This window comes from Pavona decussata, unplaced genomic scaffold, assembly GCF_977016875.1.
Source record: "Pavona decussata unplaced genomic scaffold, jaPavDecu1.1 SCAFFOLD_76, whole genome shotgun sequence".
NCBI classification, from domain to species: domain Eukaryota; kingdom Metazoa; phylum Cnidaria; class Anthozoa; order Scleractinia; family Agariciidae; genus Pavona; species Pavona decussata.
The window spans coordinates 411881-438062 of NW_028145494.1; the positions used below are offsets into that span (position 1 = coordinate 411881).

At 41.0% G+C, this 26182-nt stretch overlaps 4 protein-coding genes and 1 long non-coding RNA gene across 5 annotated transcripts; 2 read left to right on the top strand and 3 right to left on the bottom strand.

Annotated features, from left to right (window-relative positions):
* Positions 1–1992: 1992 nt before the first annotated feature.
* On the bottom strand, positions 1993–7968 carry LOC146476462 (uncharacterized). Its single transcript, XM_085114334.1, has 3 exons — positions 6933–7968; positions 4715–5382; positions 1993–4251 (listed from the first exon to the last, which is right to left on the bottom strand). The coding sequence occupies exons 1-3, from the start codon at positions 7802–7804 to the stop codon at positions 3041–3043; spliced, it is 2751 nt and encodes a 916-aa protein (XP_084970460.1). The 5' UTR covers positions 7805–7968; the 3' UTR covers positions 1993–3040.
* Positions 7969–8210: 242 nt separating this feature from the next.
* LOC146476463 (inosine-uridine preferring nucleoside hydrolase-like) lies at positions 8211–10060 on the top strand. Its single transcript, XM_085114335.1, has 2 exons — positions 8211–8492; positions 9185–10060. The coding sequence occupies exons 1-2, from the start codon at positions 8252–8254 to the stop codon at positions 9892–9894; spliced, it is 951 nt and encodes a 316-aa protein (XP_084970461.1). The 5' UTR covers positions 8211–8251; the 3' UTR covers positions 9895–10060.
* A 1741-nt stretch (positions 10061–11801) lies between these two features.
* Positions 11802–17835, top strand: LOC146476464 (uncharacterized). The gene is made up of 4 exons (XR_014865573.1): positions 11802–12145; positions 14606–14692; positions 15230–15319; positions 17695–17835. It is a non-coding gene; the product is annotated as an uncharacterized LOC146476464 (long non-coding RNA).
* Positions 13798–20640, bottom strand: LOC146476465 (rho-related protein racA-like). Its single transcript, XM_085114336.1, has 5 exons — positions 19902–20640; positions 18675–18928; positions 17254–17960; positions 15078–15317; positions 13798–14678 (listed from the first exon to the last, which is right to left on the bottom strand). The coding sequence occupies exons 1-5, from the start codon at positions 20267–20269 to the stop codon at positions 14460–14462; spliced, it is 1788 nt and encodes a 595-aa protein (XP_084970462.1). The 5' UTR covers positions 20270–20640; the 3' UTR covers positions 13798–14459.
* A 1613-nt stretch (positions 20641–22253) lies between these two features.
* On the bottom strand, positions 22254–25780 carry LOC146476466 (inosine-uridine preferring nucleoside hydrolase-like). Its single transcript, XM_085114337.1, has 2 exons — positions 25488–25780; positions 22254–24168 (listed from the first exon to the last, which is right to left on the bottom strand). Exons 1-2 carry the CDS (start codon positions 25702–25704, stop codon positions 23438–23440), a joined length of 948 nt encoding a protein of 315 aa, XP_084970463.1. The 5' UTR covers positions 25705–25780; the 3' UTR covers positions 22254–23437.
* Between the last annotated feature and the right edge of the window lie 402 nt (positions 25781–26182).

The following is a 26182-nucleotide window of genomic DNA, read 5'->3' on the forward strand; positions in this document are numbered from 1 at the left end:
CGTTCAATTTCGAACAAAACATTTTTTTTTTTTATCACAGTCCAAACGGCAAAATCATATATTTTTTTAACAAGACCTGATGGGTTCTTATCAAAACAAACGAATAAAGCAGGGTGAACCTTTCTAATACGGACACCGAAGGTTTGAAGCCCGTAAAAAAAAGGTGTCCGATTTTATAGTCAATGGGTTTAATATCTGACTGTCGTATGCGTTTCCGTGGTGCGAGTTCTTCGCGTCATGCAAAAAAAAAATCATGCGCAACTCTCGTCAGTCAATAACATCTACGCATACGACTGTCGTAGGATTTTAAAACATGTTTGAAAATCCTACGACTATTGCGTGCGACTCGATGTAGGTTAAATTTACACGAGACAATCCGCATCATGAGATTGACGTCACATGTATGTTTGGCCAAACTTGACAAAAAATTTAAGGGAGCTGACGAACATCGGCCCGGGTTATAGAAATCTGTGGCAGCGCTAAAGATTTTTTGAATTCAGGAGAGAATTTTGTATTGGCTACACCAGGAAAACGAAATCGACCGACAAATTGTAAAATGTAAATTGGCCCTACTAATCGCGAGTCGTAAGTAAGTCTTTATATATACTCTATGGGTCTTTTGGTCATGAATAATGACGTCATCTTAGGGGAGTCGTTTCTAGAAACTGTGGTGCTGCGTTGATGGGGGAAGAGATGTTATCAATCGATGATAAAGTAAATTGACAATCGTAAAAACTGATCGCTAGTTCTGACGAAGCAGAAAGCACACAGCAATCGAAACGTAAGCGTTTGTATCTGTAGTGCGGTTGCCAATTTATGTACCCTCTCAACTCGCTTGACAAAACCACTTCGCTGGTACTTTTAGGCTGAAAACTGGCTCAAATTCTTTTAAAACTCATTCCAAATTTCCGACCGAAAGGCTAAATCAGATCAAAATTTAGACAAAAAAAGGTATCCGGTCGTTTCGCTACAAAGTCGTTTCGCTACACGGTCGCTACACCGATGCCTATATTTCCGATCAAAAGAGCTCAAAAATCGTACCCTTCCGGGCTGGGCACATTCTAATGGCTTACTGATTATATGGGGGAGGAGTTGTTCGGCAAAAGAAACAAGCGCTATTCCAACTTATAGAGCGACAATATGAAACTGTGTGGATAATTCATTTGATCGTTGGAAACACTCTTCTAAAGAATTGCATTACATTTCTTGCTTTGGATCCATTGGAAAGTTTGATAATACATCTTGGACTTGAATATGAATAATATATCATGAAAAGAGAAATTAAAATTAGATCAGTGGCCGCCAAATGAAAGGGTAAAAAATGTACGTCAGAGACTATAGAATAGCGTGAATTTGGAAAGCTGACGTACTCTCTCTTTTTCTTTGTGTATCGCACGCACGCATTCGACCCGAGGATCCTCTTTGACCGTTTGGCGCGCGCATTAATTGTAATACTCCGAGTGGTCAATTGATTGTCAATCGGGGAACCCTCGTGCCCCCACGTTACGGGTGTCTGCTGGTGAGAAAAGACTGTAACCTCGTACCCAGATCTCCCACGGTCAGAGTAAGATCTGAGTAAGTTGGACACCTTTCCAAGGCGGAATTGGTCCGGCAGAATTTCACTTGTGTTTATAAACCCCAAACGATGTTTACGGCGTAAACCACTCTAAGACGAATAGCTTGTCATCTGAGAGAGTGCTCAGTCGTATGTCTTTATGTTGAATTTTCTTGATCGATGTTAGTGAACACGGTACCTCAAACGCTTTTAAGGAACGTAAGCAACCAAACTGCCACTGAAATGTTTCAAGACTGTTGTACGATGCGTTTTAAGAACTCCATTATTCTTTATTCTACTTAACAAATTATTCCAACTCGTTTAAATTGCGTGATATGGCGTAGAAGCGACGTTCAAATTAAAAAAAAGAAAGGAAAATTCACTTTCTAGTGTCAACATTCGCCATAAAATCTTGAATTTGGTTATTGGTCATTTTACGTTGGTGTTTTCCAAACGATAGCTTGTAGAACAGGCGTTATTTTATTTCTTTTTTTCCTTGTTTTTTCCCAGACGAGCGGAGGCAAGCACGAAGGGGGCGCGGGGCGCGAGTCACGCGCGACGGGAGGGGTGCGAAAAAAAATTAAAAATCAAAGTTAATTTTTCCGTCGAGCGTGATTCGCCCTTGCCTCCGCTCGCTTGAAAAAAGCAAAAAATACAAGGCCCGCAGGCTATGCAAACGATGGTTATCAAGTGTACCAAAATTTAGAAAGCGCTAACACAGCGATTTCGAAATGTTTTCTGACTGAGGTTCTCGTTACTGTCGCCATTTCTAAAGTGGTTTCCGTCTACCATCACGTTAGCCTGAATGGTGGGCGCTAGACAAGGGGAGGATAGAAGATCGGGGACTTGCGCGAACCGCTCCCTCGTTCGCGCGCGCGCCTGAATCCTCTCTATCCTCGCCCCTTCTAGCGCATGCCCGCAGGCTATCATCACGTATGTTCCCTGCTGGCAGTCTCCTTTCCCGTAATCAGTTTAAGCCCGAGTATCCCAGCTCAAATAATAGAAAATGAGACTACTAGCAAGGAAGCACGTACAAGGTTTCATTTTCTTTCTCCATACGCAAGCGATTGAAAACGGCAAATACGTCATCGACTTTGCAGCAACTTCAGTTGTTCTAATGCTGTTAAGTTGCCGGTTTCGCTTGTGATCCGACGGGTTCACCGTTTTTAAAAATCTGCGTTTTTGTCTATTTTGCCATCCATGCGTTAATGATCAACCTATGTTTGCAAAAGTTTTCGCTTTCCGCAGCGTTTTCAAAACTTTTCGTTTTCGGCGTGCTTTCGATTATTTTCTACCATTTAAATATGGAGAGATGGTTTAACCGTACGGAAATCGAAACCTTCAAAACTCATCACTTTGAAAAGTGTTTGTTGCGCTTTCTATCGTTTACGCGCGGACGAAAAGCTTAACCAAACAAAAAAACCGCCCAAACCGAAGAATCTGCGAGGACAGAACCTTGTTTTCCAAGATACCGAAGCATAATCTCTATATCAACGGCTTCGCATCAAGTTTAGCCTGCAGTTTGCCAGCTTCCTTCCTCACTTTTCTCGCTTCTGGCCAGTCTCCCTGCATGGTGTAAGCAATACCAAGCACAGTCAAAGTCCTCACGACTTCTGGGTGCTCATCGCCGTGAATGTTCTTGTGTCCGTTTAAAGCCATGTCCAAAAATCTTCGCGCTGGTGTTGTTTCGCCTAGTGAAAGATACGCATGCCCCAGATCAGTAAGGGTGCTGGCCACATCATTCGTAAACCTGCGGGTTTCAACTTCATCGGGGTTGGCAGGTGCCGCTGACTGCATGAAAGAGAAGGCTCGTTCGATGTAGTCGCGGCTTCTTTCCTTGAAACCTAAGCTCCCGTATGTAGCACCGAGGGCAGAAAGAGTGCGGGCATAATCGAGTGGCTGTTTGTATTCACCAAATTTTTTTCGCTGCGACTCATAAATCTGCAGCGCTCTCTCCAGAAGCTCGCGGCACTTTGGCTGGTCATCCAGCGAGCTATACACGTCAGCTAAGCGTGTCACTGTGGATGCTACCTCCAAACTCGATTCACCGTACAGATCTGTTTCAATCCGCAGAACATCTTCCAGTAGTCCTCGACTGGATTCAAGATTTCCAAAAGAGGTGTCTACGGATGCTACGGCCGAAATGGCATGGGCACGACTCTTAGGACCCAGGCTCTTTGACGTGCCAGCGGCTAGGATATGATCTAGATGAGGCTTGATGAGTCGCGCCAAGGTACGTGTTTGATTGTCTTGTCCACACACAGAGGCGACCCCATTGATGGTCTTCAAAACACGTGCAGTGTGTTGTTGACAATGACGAGTTGCATCTTGTGGTTTTATCTTCCTAAACTCGTCCTTTATTTCCAACTCGTTCTCCTCCAACAACTTACTGACAACTGAGCCTGAGAAAAGTGGTAGGACTGTTGGGTCAGGGGCCGTCACAACCTCGTTGTGTGACACAACAAGGTCTTGGCACGTGACTTGTTGGTTGCGTGACACTTCACCAAGAGAATTGCGGTACTCTTGGAGAGTTCTTTGAGGGTCAAAGCTCCACAAGCGTCGGAACCATGAGCTTGCGTTATGCTTGTCTTCTGCCTTTGCTAAATACTCTGCTTCTAGTTGGTACATTGTCTTGGACAGAAAGAGTTGCTGAAACACTGAGTGTACAAAAGGACTAACTACCACAGTCTCCACACCTGGCAATGAAGGACAAAATCATCACTTAGAAACTCGAGAAGGTGAATGCCTTTTAGGGAAAGTTAAGGACATGATGACAATAAAGAAAATTTGCATGCCAACATCTCAGAATATGCCAGTTGCTGTTTTTATTTTATTTTCATTGTTATTATTTTTTTTTTTTTTTGGGGGGGGGGGGGGGGCGCTCCCATATGATTTAGTGATGGGGCGACTGTGCAAAATTTTGAAAACAAATCTAAAAGCTATTGGAATTCTGTTTTGTAGGCGTGATCCGAACAATATTTTTAACCCCTGGGTCTGTAGGAAGTATCAAATAAGTTGACTGAAATTTACATCCTCTAATATTTTTCAGTTCAATACCCTCTTAGGTACCACCATAACACTGACGGAAGACAGTGAAAAGACCCAAGGCAAACATGTTGACTGCTACAAAAATACAACTAGGCTTATTTATAACCTTACCCATAGGATCCATCTTGACAACAGACACCAAAGGGCAAGCCTTCAACATCTCGACCACTCCATCGGACATCTGAGGCAAATTTGGCATTTCTGGATTGAGCATTGCTTTGATTGCATCCACATTATCTTTCACTGCAGTCATAAATGATTCCAGATTCTTAGCAAGCTTCTTGATAGACAAAAACATCTCCTGTACTTCTTCTGCAGTACTGTCATCCTGTTTGGCCTCGCTGGGTTGCTGGCTTGGAAGAGCAGGTCCACTACCAATCACTGGCGGCAGGTTGAAATCAGGTGACCTTAAATGCAGTGCAACCAGTGTAACAGGAATTGGCCAATCAGGAGTACAGGTGCCAAGGAAGTCAAAAGCATGGAGAAGGTGAGAGCTTTCTTGGACAAGGTTTTTGATTTCCATGGTAACAACTACATGTGAGGGGTCCACCCCCGATTCCACTTTTGCCTTCTGCAACTCATGTTTCACCTCATTCAAAAAGTCTGAGGAGGTATAGTTTGGATTTTTTGCAGTTTTTGATTGCATATAATGGCCAGCACTTGTTAGGGCCAGGGGAATGCCTCTCAGTAGTTTCACAATATCTTCAGCTGCCATCATTTTGTCTTCACTGAGTCCACTTAACTTTGAAAGAAGTTCCACTCCATCTTCAGTATCCATTCTATAAGAAAACAAATAAAGAATGCACTGCATGTAGAATAGAAGAGAACAAGATGCCTGCTACACTGGCATTACGCGTGATGCTGGGGCTGATTCATTTATTCCAACTGTATGCTTCGCCGATTGATAAAACTATCCTTGCTAATGGAATAGTTTGAGTCACGACGATCGCGTTACGTTGTTTTCCGTGTGTTACGCGACTCAGACTATCAGCGGAAATTTGTCAAATTCCATTACGATAACGTAAGGTTCTCAATGACCTCTTCTGTCTCGCGTCGTGGCCTAAGACTGTCAAACAAAGCACGATTCCTTCACTAAGAACTCACCAATTTCCACCGTTTTACGTGTCGGGTGCTTCTTAGAAGTTATTCTTTCTAATGGAATAGTTTGAGTCACGACGATCGCGTTACGTTGTTTTCCGTGTGTTACGCGACTCAGACTATCAGCGGAAATTTGTCAAATTCCATAACGATAACGTAAGGTTCTCAATGACCTCTTTTCTGTCTCGCGTCGTGGCCTAAGACTGTCAAACAAAGCACGATTCCTTCACTAAGAACTCACCAATTTCCACCGTTTTACGTGTCGGGTGCTTCTTAGAAGTTATTCTTTCGATTTACCGCTTCAAAATGGTGAAATTTCCCTTTGAAAACGGCACACTTGAGTCCAGAACATGTTAAAACAATATGGCGCGACTTAATCCGTCTTTAATAAATATATCAAATGATGCATTGACGTCACACAGGTAGGGGTGAGTGGGTCCCCTCCCTCGCGATATAAGCGACAAGAATGGATTTTGATTGGCCTGCTGTTGTTGAAGACAATCAGAACAATACATCCCGAGTAGGAGAGGGGAGAGTTTAATGAATAAATTAATGTACCGATTTGTAGCTACGAGGAAGAAAAAAAAAAAAAAGAAAAAAAAGAAATCGACCCGTTTTTAGACACGGTATGCCCCCTAAGGGCATCCCGCGTAATAGGTAAGGAAATCACGAGAAAAGAGGTCACAAACAGAAGTAAAATAACATTTGTGAGAGAGAAGTTTGAAAAATGCATAAAAATATTTACAGTATTAGAGACCTTTAGATTCTAGGACAAATATGACTACGAATACAAGATTTGACTTCATGTTTTTAGTAAAGGACTAAGAAGAGATAAATCCCGGGAAGTTTCATTTTGATTAGCTTGACGAAGTTGTTTTGAATGATGACAGTTAAGTCCTTTCGTGATAATTTCCAAAAAGACGACCCACATTTTGAGGACTTGTTTTTGCCACTACACCATTCTCACAAAACTCATAGTAACATGACAACAGCTATCTCATTTTCCCACCAAAACAACACTGGTTCACTAACGCATGTTCTTTGTCTATTGAAAAAAATATGTAGTCATGCCTGTGCTTGTCCTAGAAGCCTATTTAGGTCTCCGTTATATAACATAAAAGGACCAAATGGGGTGGAGTCAAGGCTCCAAGGAAGGGGGGAGGGGGGTGGCAAATGGAAGTAAAGGGGATGAAAAATAGGAAGTGGGATAGAGGGAAAACTGTCAGCTTACCCTTGATTTATATTGTAGGTGTTTCTAACCAAGGAATCCCTCATTGCATTAATTTCTGTCGTGACCAAGATTGTTCCGTTTCCCCAACTCTTCTGAGCATCACTGGAAAACCAACGACTCATAACTGCACTGTCCTTAACATTCTCCAAAATGAGGATCCATGCTTGGCTGTCATAAAGTTTCTCCCTGACAGCTTCAACAAAGCAATCTACCTGCTCTTCTTTGGACAAACTGTTGAATTGCGAGCCTTCACCTGCCTTTGATGTCCAGTCACTCTCAAGACAACCTATAGATATCGCAAACCTTTTTACATCAAAAAGAAGGCTATCTATTGAAGAAGCATTCGCCGTTCCATAAAAAAGATTTCCTGGGAGAAAATGATAACTTTCCTTTTCCTTTTCGACAAGTCTTTCTGCAAATGCTCGAGCTAGCTGGGTTTTTCCTGACCCTGGGCAACCAGCAATGTGTAAAACAGTAACTGGTCCACTATTTTTCAGTTGATCATGAATAATGGAGAGAGCTGAAAGCTCTTTTTCACGTGAATGCATATAGTGACCGGGTACAGGAGGAAACGATTTCACAAACAGTCGTTTCTTTTCGTGATTTTTGCGAACGTAGTAATAAACAGAGCCAGATATGCCCAAAGTACCAATGATCCAGTACTTAAGATTGGGGTTCTCTTTCCAAGATTTTGCCTCCTCTTTGTCTTCGTTTGTTTCCTTTTCTTGTTTAGCGTCGGCTGCGGTAGAAGACAGGGTAGATACTTGATCTCTCTGCGGAATTCGTCTCAGGTAATTTCTTGCGCGAATCCCCACGCTAACTGCGCTGCGCAAGCGAAACGCAGTTTGAACGTTTAAACAACGATAAAACATGGTAGAAATGCACCAGATGCCTGCTCAAACTCTAATTAACCTGCTTTTAGTAAACTAATGTCGTGTCATAGTGAATCTTTGCTTTAAATACAGGCTAAAACGTGAAATAAATGCTTAGATACAGGCGGTCGCCATATTTGATTAGCACGTGTCCAACTGCTCACCCCATACCCCTAAAAATTCAACCCCTGTCCGCTGGCGCTGGCGGAGATTGGAGCCGGAATGAAGACTGAGCGAGACGATCGTGTTTAGAAGCTTGCCTGATTGCCATAATTGAGAATAAGAGTTACATGAATAGCAAAAAAGGTGGAGGAAATGGCCTGGAATTTTTACAATAAAAAATAGGAACAAAGACTCGCACCCCTCCCCTCAAGCTCTAGCTATTTTTCATTCTCTCCTTTTCAGTCCCCCGCGCGTTTCAGGAAAACAAAGCCTCCCTCATCTAACATGGCAGCATCCAACACGAAAGACCACGCAAAACTAAAGATTGTTATTGACTGCGATGCTGGGATCGATGATGCTCAAGCTATCATGATTGCGTTATCTCAAGAAGTAGATATTTTAGGTATTACCTGCACCTTTGGAAATGTGGATGTCGATCAGGTCACCAAAAATGTCCTCAAGACCCTTGAAGTTTGCGGGCGAACTGAAATTCCAGTTTACAAAGGCGCTCATCGACCCTTGATAGGTAAGACTGAAAATGGTGAAGGATTTTTACCAGTTGGAACTAAAAAATATTCAATAGGGTTTCATTTGTTTAGATATCGGCAAGTTTGAGATCGGAACACTCTGCACGTTCGACTGCAAACCCACAGTGTGACCCCAACTAAAATGTATTATGCCGGGCTGCATGCCCGGGAGGGGGGGGGGTACTCCCATAATTTTTAGCTGGGGGTGTGCCGCTGGGACTCTGAGAACCTTAACCTATACTAGACCATGTTAACCTCTATTTTGCAACCCTATTCTAGAGTAAACACCGAAAATCCCTACCCTATCCTAAACGTCATGCCGTCATACCGATTTTAAATGTCATTTACCGGAAAAAATTCTCAAACTAAATTCTTCAAGCAACTGATTAGTTTCACGGGAAATGGTACCCTATCCTAGACCAAACTCTCTGATTTCTATACCCTATTTGAGAGTAAACTCCAGGAAAACCATACCCTTCACAGCGGCACATACCGATATAGCTCATATATGGGAGTACCCCCCCCCCCCCCCAGGGGCTGCATGTAACTAAACAGGGTCAGGGTTTGGAATACTGAGCCGCACACCCCCTCCAAAAATTCCAAGCAGTACCCCTCCTGGGGTCAGTGCACAAAACTTTGATACTTTGATTCTATTTTTTTCATTTATTTATTTTTATTTTGTTAAATAAAGGAACTCTCTTTGAGAAGCCCCTCTATCATGGCAAGGATGGTCTGGGTGATGTACCTGATCAGAAAGACCCAGACATGAATCTTCTCAAGCAAAGCCATTCAGCTCAAGCTTTGGTTCAACTGGTGAATGAAAACCCAGGAGAAGTGGTCATCATAGCTGTTGGTCCTTTGACCAACATTGCATTAGCTTCTCATTTAGATACTGAATTTACAAAAAAGGTGAAGGAAATTTTTGTGATGGGAGGATGTATCCATGGCAAAGGAAATCACTGGGTGTCGGCAGAGTTCAACTTTGGCGCTGATCCTGAAGCAGCGTATATATTGCTTAACGAATTCAAATGTCCTATATCCCTTGTCTCTTGGGAAGCATGCTTGGATCATGTTATGGAATGGGGATTTTTTGATCGTTATGTTGCGGCAGGCTCTGAAAAAGCAGAGTTCATGAAGAAAATTTCTTCGAAGATCAGAGAATATGAAGGAGATGGCCCTTTTATAACCGCTGATCCATTTGCAGTCTGTGCAGCAATACAGCCCCAGATTGTCCTGCAAGAAAAGCTTGTTCATGCAACAGTAGAGCTTCAGGGTAGCCTCACACGTGGCCAGATGATTGTTGACTGGGGAGGGTTACTCAAGAAGGATTGTAATGTGCGATTGCTTGAGAAAATAGATTTAAACCTTTTCATGGAAATGATGCTAGACTCTGTTAAATAGACGAAAAAGCCCTATTGAGAAACCATGGCTTCCAGATTTTTACACATGGTTTATACTAATAATATTATTGGACTATGTCAATATAAGCTGACTAGTTAATGGTAAGACTGTATTTATAATATAATCCCAACAACATTTCATGCTGTGAAGAATAAAAGATGGCAAATTTTGAGCTCTGTAAAAATAATGATGTAGCATTGAACAAGTCTGTTTAGGGGGGGGGGGGGGGGTTTATACCTGCCAACTTTTTCTGAGTCAAACGCGTGAGATATTTGTCTCGTCATGACCGGAATTTCCGAAATTGTCCGAGCCACTTCCGAGGATTGCCGACGATTTCCGAAGACTTCCGAACGTTGCCGAAAATGTCCGACGATATTCCGACGACCTTTGAACACTTACGATTCGAACGGATGGTAGACATTTGAAAGCTTTTGTGATTGTTATAAGGAGCAAAGAAATAATACATAACAAATCTGAGATAAAATGAAATTTTTTAGAACAACTCGTCCGGATTTGTGAGTCAGGCGTGAGAAATTGTCGTTGATGCGTGAGATCGATGTCTTTAGTCCGCAGGCGTGAGACTCACGCATAATGCGTGAGAGTTGGCAGGTATAGGGGTTACTCCCCTACTCCCCTATATAAGCTATAGATGTATGTGCAGCCCCAAAGGGTAATTTTTTAAGCTGTTTTGGTCAAAAATGGGTATAGATTTCAATGATTTTGGTCTGACAGTCTAAAAAAGGTTATTGATTTTGCAGCAATGGGTATGGATTGTATGAATTTTAAACATGGCTAGTTCTGAAGAAGGTACTAGAAAATTTCATATTTTGTTCTGAAATAGGGTCTGGGTTTGGAGAACCAAGGTGCAAACCCCACCAAAAATTCCAAGGAATTCCCCTACAAATATCCTCAAGACAGCATGTCGTGATCAAGGGACTGGGAAAAATATGATACTTCCACACAGGCATGGTGACCTACCTTTTTAAATTGCATACCGTATTTGAAATAAAACATAGCAATCAGCAGTCACACAAAGTTTGAGGAATTTTTGACGACAACTTTTATTTCAAGGGAATCACCTTAACTGGCCCTCAGGATTATAGAGGTTTTTAAAATGGCCCATTTTACAGTTGTTTGCTTAGTGACCTGGCCTTGGATTGGAAGTGAGGCTGGGGGTGACCAGGTTTTGATACAAACCTCACTGTTTTTTCATATGTAGATCATGCCTGTTCTTATGCTAACTGGATGCATTTACATATGAAAAGCAGTGAAAAGCAACTGTAAAAATGGGCTATTAATGTTTGAACTTGAACCTGGTAGCTAACTATGCACCCTCCCTCCTCCCTCCTCCCTCCTCCCAGACAGCAACAACAAACCGTTATGGAGGCATCACAAAATACCTATCTACACACCTGAGTGGAGAGCGTTAATTGGCAGCAAAGTGGTTTTTTTTTTCAATGCCAAGCCTGAAGGCAACAACATGAACTAATGGTAGCAAACCCAGACACCATGACCCTTCTGGCTGCAGAAATTGACTCTGATACACTTGTCACCACACAATAATGTTTGCATGACAGTCGCCCGGAAAACCACTGGCTTTAACTTTGCGCAAATGAGAACACTTGATTTCCCAACAAAATCTTCTCCCATGGCAACAACAAGTTCGTAAGGGTTGCATTTTTATAGTTTCCTAAAAAAATGCTTCAGTAACTGTAAAGCTTATCTCTTCTTCTGCTCCAAGATCTGATCTCGGACCCCATTTCAGCTTCCGTCATCTACAGAGACCCAGGGGCAGGTAGTCGGGAGGAAGGGATTTTCGTGGGCGAAAGGGCTATCCCGTACTTGTCATAAACTTTCGCCCACGAAAATCCCTTCCTCCCAACTAGCTGCTCCTTGGGTCTCCGAGGATGCATTTCCGTAGGATACTGGCAAAAAAATAAGGACTGCCATTTGCTTGCAAAGATTTGCTCTGTGCAGTGACAGGCATTCTCGGAGACTTACCCGTGTTGCCCTGACTCGACTATCTCCCCCTGGGTCACTCATAGCTGTCGCGCAAAACAACTTTGCGAGGGAGGGAGAGGCAAGATTTCGCTCTATATGGCGCGAAAATTTGACGCGCCTGCCCCGCATAACCTGGAAGTGCTAACTTGGCCTGGCTGTGACGGGAAAAAGCACGGAGCAAAACAGCAAAAAGGGAGCTAAAATACCTGAAATACTGCCTCCAAATTGTTTCTTGTCGGGATTCTGACAGGTAAGCGTATTCAAAAATTACCCAGCTTTCGTTTGAGTCAAATTTGGTTGCGCAGAGGCGAAGCAAAAAATCGATTTTGTAGTGTGTTTTTAAAACTGTTTCGTGGAAAAGTTGCTTTTGTCAGACTGGCCCAACTGTCCCATATAATCAGTATGGTTCCATTCAAAAACCTCCAGGGTTAACTGGCTTGTTATTTCTTAAAATAGTAGGTTGTCTTCCTTTTAGCTTACTTAAAAAAATTGGGCAAGAACTTCTTCAAAAGGAACGATAAATTTTGGACAAAGCATTCAAAGTGGTCCTCGCGCCTACGATTCAGAGATGGTCCTTTTTCCACTTGGGACTGGACTGTTCCATTTAATTTCCAACCAAAATTTTGGGAAATGTAGAGGACCTAACATTAGAAGGCCAAGCACTTTGACAACGTAAAATTTACTACATTCAAGTTGCAAAAATTATTATGCAAAATTCAGTAAATGGTAAACAACCATATAATATACAGTAGCTGCAGTAGGCAGTAGCGCCATAGGCCAGGGGCACCCAACGGATCGTTTCGGTAAATTATCTGATCGCAATTTTCTGAGGGGAATTTTCACCTCGAACTTTCGTGATATGGAAAATTTAAGGCCTAGTGTTTTCGGATTGATAAAAATGTCGTTTTGGGTTCCGAAAAAAGGTCAGCTAAGATTTTTGGAAAGGAAATAAGGCCTAAGGTTTTCGGGAAATGGACAAAAATGCCCTAGTTATTTCGAAAAGACCGAAGTTCCCCTAGAATGACCGAACCGATAAAAATATTATAGCGCAGCCTAAAATGAACCTACAGAGCTTTAAATGCACTCCAGATAGCCTAAAATAGTGTCTCAAAGGATCCGAAGGCTGGTTTTCACTAGCGACGGAGTCGGAGTCGGAAGCGTAGAGCTTATGATCTAGTGAATTTAACAGCGTTCCGATTCCGGAACGTAAGCGACGGAGTCGTAAGCAGAGTCGGAAGAAAATAGAAACGTTCTGATTCTTCTGACTCCGATTCCGTCGCGCTTATGACTCCGCTTACGACTTCGATTTTTGATTTTCACTAGGTCATAAGCGCCCTTACGACTCCGACTTCGACTCCGTCGCTAGTGAAAATCAGCCTTGAGAGAAAACTGTCGTTGGGTGCCCCTGATAGGTTGCTATGAAAATATTCCCTTGTTATGCATACATAAAATACTTATAAACAAAAATTTATAAGTAATTGTACTGTCATAACAAGACGAAATTTTCTGTTTCTTTACAAGCCGAAGTTAGGTTGCACACACAAACAAGTTTTCTCTGCGCAGTTTGCAAGTTTCATATTCTCGTGTACAAGACAAAAGTTGCCAAGGTTTTCCTTTACCATCTCCTTGTTCAAAAACTGGTAAAACTGTTGGCTTTCGTTGCTTGTAGCGGTGCTACTCCCCATAAAACAAACAACTGTTTACATGACAAATTTACTACAAATAAAGAATTTTATTGCGAGACTAAGGGAAGGAAAAAATCAAAAAAGTTGTTAAAAAAAAACAACAAAACTCGCGTGTGTGCATTTAGACAAATTTTGTTTTATTGTAGAACATGCCGCCACTGAAAGTAACGATAACCAAACCGTTTCAAGACTTGTCTGGGAAAACTTGGCAAGTTGCTTAACTTGTTCATGTGAACATGCAGAGAGCAAGTTCTCCTCAATACTATGCAACACTTTTCCTTTCTTTCCTCCTCAACGCTATACAACACTTTTCTTAAAGTTTTAAACAAAAGGGCAAAATTGTCCAAAAAAATTTCAAACAAAACTTGCCAATGTGGAACCGTGCAAGCATTTCCATTGACATAAGCAAAACGTGTACAGTTACTACTATACATAATATTTTCTGATACCTTCTACTACAGACAAGTGAATTGTATTATTTGGTTACTCAAGACTGTACATCACTCATCTTCAAAAAGATTGTATCTATATTTAACTTACATTTATCAAATTCATTCCAACATGGACATAACACAGTGATATAAAATTAATAAAACAACCACTGTCCTGTATCATTTTGTGTACAAAAAAGTGCAAAGATGTTGTTGAAGGAAAGCCTTAAGACCACTTCATTTTGTGACCATCAAAGGTAAATTTATTTTGCAACAAATTCAATTTAAGAATTTGGAGATCTGCTTAATCAATTTTGCTCTATAAAAAGGTCCGTACTACTTTTCCACGTTTTGCCCTAGTTGCAAAAAATATGAATTGGTGTCACAAGTATTTCTTGTTCTAAGTTAATCCTTTTCACATCACATTGCAATATTTTCCCCATGTATATCACATTACTGTGCACTTGGAATTGAGGTTAGATGATTGGGCTTTCTTTTCAAACTCTTCCAGTGCTTTCAAATACGATAAAGGGGGCCACCTATGCTCATTGACATATTCTCTGTTTTCTCCTTGCACATGATTAAACTCTTGAGTTGACTCAAACACAGAGTAGTTTGTTGCAATGAAATGGAGACACCAGCTTGACAACTGCTGAGCATTATGAGCCTGCAAAATACAGTGTAAGAAAATTGTGCCTTTAGTTTTAAATAGTTAAGTAATTAACTAGTTAATTAAGTTTGATTGCACTCAACTGAAATTTTATTCAATTAGAAAATGTTTCCATGTTCCACAAAATGACCCACTAAACTCACTATAGGTCTTTGTACTGCCTTCAATGGCAGATTTAAAAATTTGCATGTGGGTCATTCAGGAGCTTGACCAAAAAAGGGAAGAGGCAAGACTGGAAGGAAAATATTTACTAGAAAAACAATGCCTCCCAGGCACCATTTTTTTCTGAAAAAAGGAAAAAAAGGGGGTGGGGGAGGAACTAACCCATGCGCTAAAATTTGCCAGTGGTGTTTACTTTATTTAGCATGCATACACTACCTAGTACAAAACTCTTACCTGAGATGTAAGAAGAAGATTAATGACATCACTAGTGCTATCTGCCACTCTCTTCTGGATAGCCTTATCCACCTTTTTAGTGATGTAGAGCTCACACAAAGTGACAAGTCTTGGCAAGCAGAATCTGTCAGCTAAAACCATTATTTCTACAGAATCTCCTTCTTCGATAGGAGCATGATCAGTGTAAAGGTACTCCAACAAGGCCAAGAAACTCTCAAGGGAAGCATCATGGATGTCAATCTGTAAGAAAATCACCAATTCATTCCACAGCTTAAATTAAACAATCATAAATCAAAGCAGCAACAGTCCCTACACATGCAACTCAGAAATAAACCCATGTTATTCCTGCTGACTCCCATATATTTCCTGAATAGAAAAGTCATTTGTTACACACTAAAATCACAAGGGATATTCATATTAAAAAGATTACAATATTATTGTTATTAGAACCAGCAAGGAGAAAAATAACTTGCAATAATGATCACTTGATTTTCTACAAAACTGACAGAAATCTCAGGGGGACTCAACTATAATTGGCAACAAAGATAACTGTTTGAAATTTTGGAGCAAGTAACCCCTAAAACACCAGAATCTTGTTTTGGGAAAAATGTGCAGTTCAAGTTCAATTTCAACTCCATGGCCAACGGGTAAACTACCATTAATTTTCAAGATAATCTTCAAGTGGTTGTGTTTCACGCTGTATGTTTTCTAGACATTCACCTGAGAGCTAAAAGTCATAACAATGACTCTAACAGTGATTGAATTGAATTAAACTTCCTTAGTTCCAGAACCAAACCACAAATTTCAGCCCCTAAAAGGGAGACATAGCATTACCTGTCAGAAATAGAAATCAAGGGCAACATAACATTCCATTTTCAAATATTGGGTTATTCCAGAAAAAATCCACACACCCCCAACGGATGGGGTCGTTTTTAACCCCCCCTCTCACCTGGATTTCCTGAAGCACAAGACCCCTCCTCCTGTCTGGATTTCCAAAACAAAAGACCCCCCCTTCCGCCTGGATTTCCGGAAAAAAATATTAGGCTTAAGTTAAATTTATTTTTAATAGAAAATACGCACAACACGTCTAGAAGATGTTCTTTTTTAATTTCTAAAGCTTCGGCTAATATTAAAAACTCTATCGCGTGGAACTAAAAGAAGAAAGGAGCAACAATGCAAAAATGCGAACGAGTTCATCCTTTGTGCCCAATGGACAACACCCATGGAATCTTAAAACTGCACGCAGAAAACGCACTGGCTGCTTGTTCAACTGTGCTACAGACAATGGGACTTCAGAGAGGTTACCACTGTATATGTTGCAGGAACCCGTCCAAGAACTTTCTCCTTCTGTTGCTTTCGCAATAACTTACGTTTCCAAAAGTTTTTTCGAGGTACAGATGGCTACAAGTTCCTCTCGAGTATTTTCGACAAAGAGGGAATGTTTGGACCAAAATTCTTTGGAATTATCTTCTTCAGCTAATAGCTTTTCATCTTTGCTTGCACAAGTAAAAAATTCTTCTGCCTGACTCAGTGGAATCCACGCTAAGAATGCAATGGCGAACGTGAAATTACACAATGGTGGCGCGCTGGGTCTGGTACGAGTAGAAATGTGTCAAGCATTTCAAACTCTTCCTCGCAACAATGTTGCGATGGCTCGTTCTTCACTATCTTGTTGTTCGCGTTTTCTGCTATAAAAGGACCTGCGAAGGAACTTAGATTATCATTTATTTTAGGTGAGAAATATGTGAACAAAATATTTCTATTATTTTCAGGGTCTGAGAGCGCTGAAGTGTCACCGAACTAAACGTTCGAATCGCGTGAACTATCGGTTGAAATGACTCCTGCAGAAGACTTTCTTAAGTTCAACCCCCCCCTCCCGCCTGGATTTCCAGAGTCTTTGACCCCCCCTCCGGTGAGAATTTCCAGAATCCCATCCGTCGGGGAGGTGTGGATTTTTTCTGGAATAACCCATTTGCATTTACAGCATCTCACCATATAGAATTTAACTAAATCATCTACAATAACAATACCTAGCACTTTGGTGAGAGATGAATTTTACACGATATCTAAGGATGCTAACCAGCTTAGCTATTACTTGGCACTCGGGGCAGCAGTGGCAGATGAAAGCACAGAGACTTAAGTCAACTCTACGAACAATTTCTATGAACACTCTTACCTCAGTGTCCAAGTCACTCTCTCTGAATGCGCCACCCAACATAGCTGCCATGACTGCAGATCTTGCTTTCAATATCACCCTGTGGCCATAAACAATGCTGCCCTCAACACGGAACTTGACATCGGCTTGTAATGCCTTGTTGAGAAACCATTTCTTGGCTGCACGTCCTGTGTTATCATTCAGCCACGTTCCAATGCTCGGATTCAAGAAAGACTCCCCTTTGATAATATTATTACAGTATTCCCCCAACCAAGCCAGCTTAAATTTCAAAGCAACAGACTGGATTTCTTGAACAAAGTTTATGTCTTCATCGTCAGAAATATCTGGTGAACCAGTGTAAAGGAAAGTCAAAACCTCCACGAAGACACCTTTTGAAATGCTCTCATGTAACTTTATTACTGTTTTGCCCTTGTTTTTGCATTGCTCTTTGATGTGGATCAGATTTGAGCAACTGCTTTCTTTGTCACAAACCCAAGAAATATCTTCGAAGATGTCACCATGCACGTAGGATTTATGGGAGGGAGTCACTCTACCCAAGAAAATGTTTTTGAAAATGGATGATGCAGCGGTAAGGATAGTTTGGTGGGCTTCCATGAATTGGCCATCAGAGAAAATAAATCTGACGTCTGTGCTGCCTGCGTCAGACATCATACTCTGCCAGTCACTTGCAAATGAAGAACTCAGGACTTCCACTTGGGGTGCAAAACCTGAAGAAGGTGAAATTATGATCATACATTGCCATTAATCTTGAATAATGTTTTAAAAGATCTCTGGAAGATAGTAACTGCCCTTGCAGTTGGGTATAAAAAACACTTTACAAGCTGTTCGTTCATTATTGTGTTGGAAGTACAAGTTTCACTGTTAAGCCATCTCTCTCAGCTTTGCATTTAAATGGTATATTCCATGTTTGACCCACAGTGTAGATCAAACATTTTCATCATGCAGCATTTTGCAAATGTTTGATTGTTTAGACATTTATGGCAACAAACCTTGTGTGAGAGGAAAAAAGCAACCAATCAATAACAGTATTTGTGTGACATAATAACTAGTCACACGATTTCAGCATTAACATCCAAAAAGCCTTATGGGGGCTCACTTTGTCCAAAGTTTGCATGTACATTTTTATGAAGCCATTAAAGTGTTTATGTGACAAAACACAGTTTTGGACAAAAATGGTTGATTATTTAGCTGGACTTGAGACTGATGATGTGATTATCTTGTGTAAAATGAAACAGTTAACTTAAAATTAAACCAACATCCAGTTTGGTAAGAACTTCGTCAAACAAAATCTATTTATTAATGGGTAATCAAGAGCCAAATGAAGTAATACTGACAAAACAATCGCCAATTTCAACATAAATTACAAAGTGTAATGTTCATTTTTTACTTATTTATCCACTTATTCATTTAGTTTTACCTACCTGCAGGGGGTAGTGTGGGAGGAAGTGGTTCATTTTGTTTGGCTGAGTTGGATCCTTTGCCCTTGCCTCTAAAAAAACCCTTTTTTGAAGACTTTACTTTCATGTTTGCAACAGCCAATTCGACAGCAGTGTTAATGGCTTGTTGTACTCCTTCACCCAAGAGGGAACTGCATTCTGCATATGTGACACCAAGAGAAGAAGCCAGAGACTGGCCTTCTGACTTTGCCACGATCCACCTGCCATCAGACGCATTGCTGTAGTTTCAAAAAGAAAGGAAATCAAATTGTGCCAAAGCAGATATAAACAGAAGCCATTCCATGTACCACAAGACTGGAGAGCACATTTTATGTTGGGAGCTCAAAGAAGGGTGCTTATTGAAGACAGGGTACCATTCAGAAGGAAAAGAGCCCTTTTTTTCTTTTTGACAAATTTATTACAAGCATTTGCAATATAATTGATCTGTAAAAACACCAGTGAACAGAAACTAAGAATGGTGACAATTATGCAATTTCATAGCTAATATTCATTTTTGTCCAGGCTTCAAACTTAGCATCTTACACTGGCAATTTCTTTAAAACTGAACTTTTGAGATGGGGGAAAGTGCTAAATTGAATCATATAACCATAAAAAGTTGCCTTTATGGTCAGAAGATGGTCCTGTTTTGTTTTGTAGGAAAACCAGAGGACTTGAAAGGAAACATGTTTTGCAAGATCACAAAGTTATATTCAATGGGTTGACTTTTTTACAGGACTGGGCTTGCAATACCCTTCCCCCCTCCCCCCTCCCCCCCCTCCAGGCCTTCCCTCCACACACATCCCTTTAAGATAAGACTTTAGTAGTTGTTCAACCCCTAACCTGCGATCAGGTGTTTTTTTTTTTTAATTTCAGGGAGGGTATGACCCATGTTATTCAACCCCCACTAGCATATAAATCTGGGAAGGGGGAAAGGGGAAACAAGAAAAGTGTGAGGAAAATAGGGGTTGGGGGGGGGGGGGGGGCTGTCTGCCTCCACCTCCCCCTTGGCCTTCCTTGATTAAACGTGCAACACAGGCTAATAAAATCCTCCCTAAGGTTGGGTGCACTATAATTCCCTGGAGGTGAGGGCCGGTGAGAGGAAGGGATTTTGCGCTTTTAAAATATCAACAAACCTACCATCGATCCACGTGCAGCTTTAATAACGAGACAGTAACGCTTTTTGAAGCTATCTTTTTTCCTTATGTAACTTACTTGCTACGTCGAAGATCTGTTTTGGTTCCCAAGAGAAGTATTGGTGTCTCCGGAACAAAATGACGAACTTCAGGAATCCATTTTGCCGTCACATTTTGAAAAGAACTTCTATTTGATACATCAAAACACAACACAAATACATCTGTTGCGGGGTACGAAAGGGGTCTGAGACGGTCGTAGTCTTCTTGGCCCGCTGTATCCCACAGACCTACCGAGAAGGGTTTCCCATTGACCATCATATTTGCTACGTAATTGTCGAAAACTGTTGGGACGTAGTCCGATGGAAAATGGCTGGTTGTTCCGCAAATGAGAAAACTTGATTTCCCGACACCGCCATCTCCTACGACTACAAGTTTTAAATTCTGCATTTTTCAAAGTTTTCTCGAGGTCAATAATGTTGTAGGAGCTGTGTAAAATGCTTCCTGTTCTTCTGCATTGAAATCCGTCCGAGTAAGCCATTTTTATCTTGCTGTCGGATGGTTATTTTATACCTGTGACGACTCCAAAAATAGCTGGCCAATCAGAACACACTTTTTCCGCTGACAGTTTTGCTGATTCCGCTGATACGAAACTATCATTAAATCCGAGTGGGGAGGGGAGGGTTCCAAGTTCTAACCTGTTGGGTATTTGGTTTCGTTGGAGAAACCAACAGTGAGTGTTTGACTTATGTGGTCGTAAATACGTTTTTAGCTGAACATTTATAAAAATATAGATGCAAATCTACGGAAGTACCGCCGATTGAGGAATTATTGTAACAGCGGTACTGACCCAGGAGGACCCTCATACAAACATGGAGGTTGGGGGGGAGGGGTGGCGGGTGGTCAAAATTTTTTGAAAAACACCCCTGAAGTTCCTGAATGTCGTTTTGTTGATGTGACCCCGATTCAAACAGTTGACTGACTAGTAAGAAGTGCTTGTCATATTTTGTCTCATAATTTTAGCAATTTGCTTCCTAATACAGAAGTGTTTTTGCAGTTTATGGCTCTGTGCAAAGCAGATCTTGACAAGGCCAAGGGCTATTGGGAATCCAAGAAGAAAATTTGGGAAAGCCATGCATTGTGCAGAGATAATCACGCAGCAATCATTCTAAACAGTTTTGAAACAATGATGTACAGCATTTTTTTTCCAAATTAAAGCTTACACATCTCTTCATAAACTTATTAAGGACAATGCCTACTATTGTTACTGCGCATACGTTCTGCGCATCTCGAGATACTCGGGTTTCCTATACTAATACAGGGATAATTTTGCGCGGTTTAAACCTATACGGAGAAAGCAGAACTTAGCAAGTGCTTTCGGTATCTCAAAGGAAAATTAGGGGTAACCATGCATTTTTCAGAGATAATTAAACTTCAATTTAGGAAAAAAAATCCCATACATTGCTTTATATTTTGGCGCTTTTTACAGATATTATTGCTTAATTATCTCTGAAAAATGCGTGGTTATCCCCAATTTTCTTTTTTGGATTCCAAGAGGTCTTGCTAAGATCTGTTTTTCCCGCATAGTCATAAGCCAAACAAAAATACTTTGATATTAGTAGGCACCGTCCTTAATAATTCATAAGCCCATTGACCTATCAAATGGTCGATAAAACATGTGCAGTGGTTTTAAAACCCGATAAAACCTCTTCCTTATTAGTATGCAGTGTTTAACAACAGCATCATTGTGTTCTGAACTCTCTTGTCACACTTTTCCAGGAATGTTCTTGAAGCTGTTAAAAAAACTCACAGCACTTGTTTCATCGGGTCTTAAACCACTCGGCTGTGCCTCGTGGTTTTAAATCCCAATAACACACTACTTCTCGTGTTTTAAACATTACTAAAAAAATTTATCTACTATTAAGGCTGAGTTTTGTTGGGAGCCTGGTTGCCATTTGTTTTCGGTAGCCTCAATTAGGCTAGGCCAATGTTTGGGGCATTGAATGAAAGTGATGGAGCAGCAAGAATGACAGAAGACTGAGGTGAGGCTCCAGTCCCAGTCTGCTCCTTTCAGACTCCACATCAGCTAAGCTGTTTGCCACTGTTTGAATAGTTTTTTTCCCACTAGTTCTCAAACTCATTAATAATTCATCAAGACAAAACAAAGAAAATCACTACCGTGACCGTGGTTTGGATATGTGATCCTAATTACCATAAAATTTTGCCAACTTTAGCCTTGAATTTCTCCAAAAATTATTGATCATTTGAGAAACCATATTAAACACTCAAACGTGTGTTTCATCAGATATCCAAACACCTCGAAGTCGTTTAAAAAAAACTCGGCTGCACCTCGTTTTTTCAACCTGCTTCGCAATGTTTGGATATCTGATGAAACACTCTTCCTCGCGTCTTTGATATATTACGTCACAGATAAATTGTGGAAGCTCTATATAATTATACACTTTTTTAATTACAAAAAGGCAAAAATACGTTTTTTAGATTTCTGTCCAAAAATAACACATAGAAAGTTTTCTGTTTCTATAGAGTTATTGAGAAGAATACAATACACTTGCATATTTCACTACTGTTTGACTATCCTTTCTCTGGGTTGAACCAGAATCTGTCTGTGTACATCAGTGTGCTTCTGGAGACCAGAGCTCATGATTAACAGCTTTATGATCCTTAGCAGGGCTGTCATTAAGAGCCAGTAGCAGGCCAAACCACTTATGGCTCAATGATGTTTCAACTGCTGTTGACAGAAAGGCTTTAAGAGTAACAAAAAGTGCCATCATTAGAACTTGCAAAGCAACCTTTTCTTTCCCATTTTGAGTCAAATGCAGTAAATATCATAACATTTTAGCTGCAAAAGCAAACATCTTAACCAATTGCATGTTTTCTTTTGACGTCTGCCAGACCCCTGGGACATTTTGATTAAATGGTTCCCAGGCTTGCATGCAATGTAGTCTAGTAATAATAAGCCTACATTGCACGTAAGCCTGGGAACCACTGAATCAAAATGTCCCATTATGTCCAGTTATTTGAGTATTTCACACCTGATTTTGGTCCTCTTCTTAGAAACACTGGGATACCAATGGCATGCCAGAGCTTCCAGATTCCAAAGTTTGTGGGGGAGCATGCCGGTAGAGGGCATACTAGAGGCTCACGACACCAGTTCTCACTTTCACAGCAGCCTACTATTTGAGCCTTCTACTTAAAAACCTTAATGACAGCCTTGACCTGGAGAGCGTCTCCAATTAGTGCTCTGTGCTCCTGTTACTTTGAGTTATGAAGCCATTTCATTAAGGAGATTTAGCAATGACAACAGCAACGGCACAGCAAAAATGTCACTACAAAGATTAATGTATCTACCATGGTGAATGGTTGAATATAAAACACATATTTTATATAAACTGCCACATGGGTGAAAGAAACATCCCTGACCCAGGACACACAAAAACTGAGAGAACAACAGAAAAAAAAAACTCACAAAATTGCCTTTCAAGTAACAAAATTAATGTTTTCATTTTCCTTCCAAGCAACAGTCAATAAAAAAAAAACATACCAAAAATTATTTGGACATGTTAAAAAGATCTCTGTTACACTAGAAAACACCTTCATTCACTGCAGTGACTCCACCATCAAAGCCTTCACAGCTTCCATGTTGACCTCCTGCACTATCTTAACATTTGGTTTCTTTCCCAGATGTCCTCGCCAATCCACCACCATTTGACCGCGAGTCAAATGGCCATGCATTTCCAGTGTAGCATAGACGCTTGTTTCTTTCATAACTATGTCTGGCTGGACAGCCACTGCCATGGCAAGTGGGTCACAGGTGGTGTAACCACTCCCCATACCAGCATAATTTTTCTTGTAAAATGCTGAAGATTTTTCTGAAATCTTTGTTACAAAATGAGATTTCTTTGTTCCCTGTGCACAATATGCATCATAAAAATCCCATGAAAATGCATGGTTAAGGCAAACTTCCCAAGTTACCAAGTAGATTGGAGAGGAAAACTCATTTAACACAACATGGGCTGCCTCTACATCAAAATGGAAATTGAATTCTGCACTCAAATATGTGTTTCCTCTCGCTTCAATGTTTCCGCCCATAATGATGATGTCTTTCAGTTTAGAACAAATACCTGGATCAAGTCGGCCTGCAAGGGCAACATTAGTCAATGGACCAATAGGCACCAAGGTTATTTCACCAGGATATTCATTGACGAGTCTGATCAGTGCATTTACAGCATGTTCTGACTTGAGCAATGACATGTCTGGATGTGGAATCTCTTCAACATCACCTAGGCCATCAAGGCCATGAAAATGGGAAGCGGACTCCTTGAAATCACCTGATAATCAACAACCTTTGTTAGTCAGAATACAGTAGTTCAAAAATGGGAAAATATCAAATTGCTGCAGCTGTGATCCCCATGCAACAGCAATATTGAATGAAGTACTCCCTGTATCTTAAATATGCCAATAAAACAAAACAACTTGACAATAAGTGAATAACACTTTATTCTTATACATAAAATCATGAAACAACTGGACTAAACTGGAAAACAATGGCAATTACTAGTCTAGGCAGGTCAGTCATCAACATGACTAAATAAATTAATCAATTAGTTCATGTGATAATGAGAAGAAGGAAAATGGCAATGATAAGAAAGGAAAAAGAACAATATTGCAACAATATATATATATACAATTATTATGTTTCACTAATGCACTAGTCAATGTGATTCCCCTATGTCTCTCTCCCGCTGACCCCGCTTCCAACCTGGGACGTGTGGGGGAGTTAACAGAGAAATGAGATCTGCTTTTTTGATGGAGATAACGGCAAGATTTCTGCACGGTCCCATACATTAATTATGTATACATTTTGCGACTCAAACTCTATTCATGCTCGTTCTTTGTGTAAGTGGGTTAATATGACAGTGATGCATACCTTGTATAATTAATGCATGGGGTTGTGCAGAAAAATCTTTCCATATCTTGGTCCACTGTGACTTTCACACCCTTGCAACGCATCAACATTGTAAACCAATATTCGAAAGTAACAAAGAAGAGGGCAACAATAGGACGTACAAAGTAGTTCATTATGGTTTATGTTTTGAAATGGAAATGAAATGTTGTTGCTGCTGTTGTTACGCAACAGTCAATTCCAGCCATACCCATCCCCCCTACCCCCCGGCAATAGAGGGGGAATTTTCCCACACTGTCTATCCCGGGGATCGGGGAATTAGCCTTCCACCCAATTACCCCAGGGTATTTGACCATCTCACCTTTTACACCCAACAGCATTGTCGCTTCCTTAATGACAAATTAATCGGCAAATACAGTAAGTTTCTTACTGAATAAATCTAGATAGGACATAAAATAGGAAGCTAGAGCTGTAGAATGACCTATTTTTGCACTAACTACAGGAAACAAGACCCAGCTAGGACTTAATTTGGCCTGAACTAGCTTAGATTTTACTGAAAGTACAGACGAGAAACAAAGAAAATAAAACATTTTTGACACATTTGAGCCACCACCCCGGGGCATTTTGAACAACTATTTTGTCCCGGCGGTGGGGCATTTGCCAGTTTATTTTCAAAATATCCTAATTCCCGGGGGGTCAGCGGAGAGGCCTTAGTGAGGTTGGTTCGTTTTCATCGCTTCTTACCTAATAACGGACCAGTCGCCCCCTTGAAGACCGGGATATCTGTCCTGTTGCAAACCTCCAAGACTTTGAGAACGTTCACACAAACGTTATCAATCGGTGTATTGCCGGCAACACAAGTGATCGCTAGGACTTCAACATCTTGCGAAAGAGCGAGAAGTATGGCTTGGGCGTCATCAATTCCAGCGTCGCAATCAATTATCAGCTTTCTCTTCGTCATAGTGTCGCCTAAAGCAGTTTCACAAACACGAGGCGATCGATCAAGTACCGTCACACGATACACCGTACTCAACAAGCGTGAGGAGATTGGCAGTTCATGAAACACGCCCCCTCGTCCCAGCTTGTCCCAGCCAGGGAGACAGCGATTATCAGGGGTAGGGGGGTTATCGAAGACACCACTAATCTCATGAACATTACCAACAACATTTTATTGTCTTTAAATTTGAGTTGACATACAACTAATTCAGCTAGCAAGAGGCAGCATTGCTACATAAACAAGAAAAGTGAGGTTTGAATTTTTTCTGCTGGATAGAGGAGTGGCTAAGCAATAAAGACAAACACCCTCCCCCCTCCCCTCAGCAAGGATTGATACTCACAGTTATAGGGAGACAATCTTTTGAGATTGAGGAAGGGGGACCACCATCTATTTTGCGGTTTGGTGTGTCCTGTTCGAGTATCATGTAGTTTTGACCACTTTC